The 5209-nt window shown below is 37.6% G+C and overlaps 1 protein-coding gene across 1 annotated transcript in view; it reads right to left on the reverse strand.

Annotated features, from left to right (window-relative positions):
• Window positions 1-3008: 3008 nt before the first annotated feature.
• Dock4 (dedicator of cytokinesis 4) overlaps window positions 3009-5209 on the reverse strand; it is a 452226-nt gene continuing 450025 nt past the window's right edge. The window contains exon 53 of the mRNA XM_023709867.1: window positions 3009-5209. This exon is cut by the window's right edge and continues 6 nt beyond it. Within this exon, the coding sequence (XP_023565635.1) occupies window positions 5131-5209 (79 nt within the window). The 3' untranslated portion in view covers window positions 3009-5130.

A 5209-nucleotide genomic window follows, 5' to 3' on the forward strand; every position in this document is an offset into this window, starting at 1 on the left:
CACAGTGAGAAGGTCTCAGTGGTTCTATTTGTTTTTTGTTTTTCTGTATTTTAAGGGAGGGTCTACAGGGGCTTCAGGGTCTCACTACTAGATTGGACTCCTAGTGATTCTCCTGTTTACAGCCTCCCAAGAGCTGGGATTACAGGCATGGGCCACCACACTCAGCATGCCCTGGGGGTGGGGCTGGCATGGCAGGCCTGGAGATCGAACCCCTGGCCCCTGCACCTGCTTGGAGGTGCTTTAATCTGCTGAGCTATTTGGCTGGCCCGGTGGTTATATTTGTGGTACTAAAACTCAGACATAAAACAATATCCATTAATGGGCAAATGGCTATATAAATTGTGGAATACTTTTTGTTTTATACATGGATGTAATAAAATTTTTCAAGAGAGGTAAATGTTCAACAAAAAGTAAGGGTAGCATTTCTAGGATCATTATGTTCACTGCGATGTGCAGCGTACATGCTGAGAACTGACACCGAAGCCCAGGAATGGGTTACCCTCTCACAAGTCCTGTTCCTGTTTCTGTTTGCCTGTCTGCCTCTCTCCGAGGTGCTTCACTGCCCACATAGTTAACCAACAAAGTCAGCCTTGCCTGAGAACAATAAGCAAAACAGCAAGGAGCAATACCAGCCACAGGCCTTGTAATCCATCCTTCTTTAGGGTTACAGGAATCAGAAATGTCTGAAATGTCTGATAACCTGTAGACAACATTAAAAGTGTATCAAGATCACCCATTACTATGAGAATCAATGACTACTCCTAAATCCAGATACCACAGTATTTTTTCAGTTTGGTATTTCATTTATTTTTATTAGTACTAGAAAATTATACAAGCATAAATTAAATGCTGTCACTATATTTTATAGTGACAAGTACTTTGACAAACATAAAACTAGCATTTGGTAGCCCACTAGAAGAAATTCAGATAGACTGTCTAAAAAAAAAGTTAAAGAAAACCTTCAACAGCACAGATTTTGCAATCCTTGATGTAGAAGTTCTTAATAATAAATTTTATATGTTTACAGAAGACAAATCAATTATGTTGCACCATATTCCATTCTCTCTTTATAGCATTTTATGTTTGAGTATAATGCAAGTTATTCTCTAAATAGGTAAATAAAGCCATAAGATCACAAAACCTACTGCTGTCAGATGAATTTGTTCAATAACATGTGTTAGTTTATACTATACTACTATCAAATTTGTGGACACAGAGCAGCACTGTAGAAAAGAACGCTGAAACTTGAAAGTTACATTACAGACAAGCAAAACAGTGACTATGTTTCTCATGAATAATTTTTTGTGAAAATTAGGACATTTTTAATACACTCAAGTGAGATTAACTACACACACACACACACACACACACACACACACATATATATTTTTTGGTGGAACCAGGTATTGAACTCAGGCCCTTGCGCTTTCCAGGGAAGCTTTTATTCTACTGAGCCATCTCCCTGGCCCCAACTATATATTTAATAGATGAAATAAAATATAATGAAAGTATAAAAAGCTTTGTACAAAAATGATTACTGAAATTATAGTCATAGTAGAAATTTCATTTGCCAAATATACAGATATTTGAATGTTATGTATATATATATATATATAGAGAGAGAGAGAGAGATTAGAGACAGAGATTAGAGACAGAGAGAGATTAAAGACAGCGAGATTAGAGACAGAGAGGACACAGAGAGAGAAATGATGAAATGTGGTATGTTTCTATTAAATTCTACTCACTTTCATTAATACTTTTACCCTTATGCAGACCTAAAAAAAATCATATTAGTGCATTTTTCCATTGCTAATCTTTTTTTCTCCATAATTTTATTGATAAACCCACAGTCTTTATATAATACTAATGGATACCTATTCAAAGTCCCACCTTAAACAAAACTCCAACATTGCCATAAAATATGATCTTGTCCTTCTGAGACATTAATATGTCTGTCAAGATGGGGCACAGTGCAGCAGAAAGCACTACATGCAGCTCTGTATAGACTATGTTGGTGATATTTGGGAAGTCAACAATCAATAATATAGAAAAGCCACATAACATATGAATACAGAAAAAGAAAAAAGGAATATGTAAAAAAAAGTTAGAAGCTGATATTCTATGTGTTTTTTAAAACTTTGATATGGTTTTCTTATGAGAGCAAGGCATACTTTAATCACTAACAGAGTCCATTTTTGTATAAGCCACTTTTTAATGTGAAAAGGGCAAATCAAGGCGGCCTTCTGCAACTTATGGTCTGTTTTGTCTTTTGCAGAGCAATCACTATCAATCCAGAGAGAAACTCGCAGGGGAAGCTGAGCTATTATGCTTGTAGACTTAGACCAGTGATGGCCTCAGTCGTAATAAATATGCTCTAAAATCACTTTATGATGAGAAACAATCAGTACATTGACAATGACCTTTAAATGGCCTTTGGCATTTGATGCGACAGGAATTTTAGACAGCTGTTTCCTTAGCAGTTAGTGACACAGATGTTGTCAACCTAACACAGCATAGACACGAGTACTCAAAATTAAAAGCCAAGCTTATATTAATAGAACTCTTGTAGTTGGGGTTTTGCTAAATCATTGTCAAATATATTTCTCATCAATTTGTGATACCCAAGGAGAGAAGCTGGCACACAGATAGCCCGTCGTAGCTGGTGAAGGCAGCCTCAAGACTCCCTCGTCTGCCTGGCAGTCAGCTGTTGTGTGTGACTTCGATGGCTTGACTTGTTAAACTGGCTCTCCTTCGGCCAGCTAATGTCCAGCCACCCAAGTAAATGCGGCCTTTTCCACAGGACGGTTACCCAAGCTTTCACCTTTTTAACATTGTTCTCAGGGGCATAAATGAGCCGAGGAAGAGTGAAGTGTACCAATCCAGGTAAAACAACAACATAATAGGACTTCTCGACAGCGACGGCCTAACACTGCACTATGACTGAACCAAGACATTGACACAGCTGTTACTCTAGGTAAAAAACAGAAATAAAGACAGGGCTATTACGATTAATATGGTAACTTTATTTAATATTTACCATTCAGCAGCAACCAACATGAACATCTGAGCTAACAAAAACCTCCTGAAATGTTCTGCCATGTAGCTGCTTTAAAAATACACACACATGATAAATTCAACTGTTCACTGCCAATTTCTTTTGTAAAAAATGGCTTCAAGAGCAAATAACACTGATTTATTCTGTGCCCAAGCACTAGTCAAGAAATCTATTAAATTACACAGAAAAAAGAAATCAAGGAAGTTTTGTTATTTTATGCATGTTTTCTTATTTAAATGGGAGATTTTACTTCTTTAAAGCAACAGAAATATGGAGCTTCGTACATATATATATATATGTATATATATATATATTTTAGGATTACAAACACAAAGTGTTATAATCAAAAGCAAAAGCTAGTTCAATAAATCTCCAACTGCAAAACTTGCAAGATACAAAGCTAAAATTCATATGTTCTTTTCCTCAATTATGAATACTTTCACTAAACATAAATATTTTAACATATATTAATTTTTCTGACATTCAAAATTGTAAAGTCAATATGGCAGAATTATTGTTAAAAGCACATATGTACAAATATTCTTTTTCCATACATAAAGTATTTGGCATAATTATAACAATCATACTGCATCCACAACTGTTTGCTTTTATTTTTCCTTTTTACATGTAATGGTATATCTTATTAAAATTAACCAGTTATGTACAAAAATACTTGAACATTTATTATAGAAAACCTCTATAACCAGCCTCAACAGCATATGCCTGCTGAATGGTTTCATTAAGAGAATATAAAAAAGTGGTCACTGCCTTCTAGGTAAGCTATCAACAAAAACAAACACAGTTAAACTAAAATGAGCTTCCCAACAAAAGAGGGAAAATATTTAAGAGTTCGTATCTATTGTCAATTCAGTGTTATAAACAGTCAGTAAAAGATAAAACAAAGATACAAAATACATTACTACATACAAGGTGCTTTTTCCCACACTCCTACAACTGGGCACCTGCGTGCCTACCTAGATCTAAGACGCTACGCTGCAGTACGCAAGCTAGACATCCGCACCACCGACTCCCACAGGAGGACCACAGGATCAGCTGAGAAGACAAGCTCCGCCGCTAAGAGGGCGAGCTGTGGGGACTGAAAGTTAGTGCCCTTGCCTTCTGAATGTCCTTTTGCCATTTCATCACGCTAACACATTGTCGCTAAGATTTTTTTCTTCATTTATGCTATAGATTTAATACTGTCCTGTACTGATTCCTGAATTCTTGTCCCTGGGGCACAGTGATTTGTGCCTAGTTAATACTGGAACATCTGCTCTTCTTCAGTGACACATTTTATATAAGAAGCTATCAAGTAAGGAAGCACAAAATTCAAGTAAACATTTCTTCTGGGGTCTCTTACTTAATCTAGCTGACTGGAACTCAGAAAGCAAATTGCACCTTGAAAAAGATACACAGTAGATAGAGTGGTGTCAGGGTACTAACGCACTTAGCGACCAGTTCACAAGTAGAGGTTGGAGATGTGGACAGCTGTCAAACGCCAAAAGCAACCTTCAAGAAGCATCTTGTCTCAAGAACAAATCTCCAGTCCCAGCCCTGGCAACCCCTTAAGTGTACTAAGTGGCTTGCTTTAACCTTTATTTCTGAGGATGTACAGTGATCATTCTGTAAAGAGCTTTCTTTACAGAAGTCTTCGAAAGTAAGGACCACCGTTATCAGCATGTGCACTGCCAAATAAGCTTTCTTGGAGAATCAAGTATCCGATAAAAAGTATACAACGTTATCACACACGGCATTGTTTGACAATATTGTGTTGGGTTTAGGATTAAACTATGTAAAAAAGTGAACATAAAAAGATACAAAAGGAGTCTTTATCACTATTTTACCACCTTCCATTGAGAAACGTTTTAATGAGATCCAGCGTACTTCCCGCAACATCTGACGTTTGGGATCAGTTAACTTTTAATATTGTGCAACATCATATTAATAAGCAAGTTTTAATTCCATTCACCGACAGAGAGATCTGAGTACGTTATTAAAGTGCCTAAGCTAAGAGTCTTCGCATCACCCTTCGTGTTCTGTAAACGGCAAGGAAGCCACGGGCGGCCGCGGCGGGCTCAGAGCTGCGAGACCTTGCGGGGCAGCGGCCGGGGCCGCGGGCCGGGCTCGGTCCTGCGCGGCCCGTTCTCGGGGGGC

The sequence above is a fragment of the Octodon degus genome, unplaced genomic scaffold, assembly GCF_000260255.1.
Source record: "Octodon degus isolate 3935 unplaced genomic scaffold, OctDeg1.0 scaffold00015, whole genome shotgun sequence".
Classification (NCBI taxonomy): Eukaryota; Metazoa; Chordata; class Mammalia; order Rodentia; family Octodontidae; genus Octodon; species Octodon degus.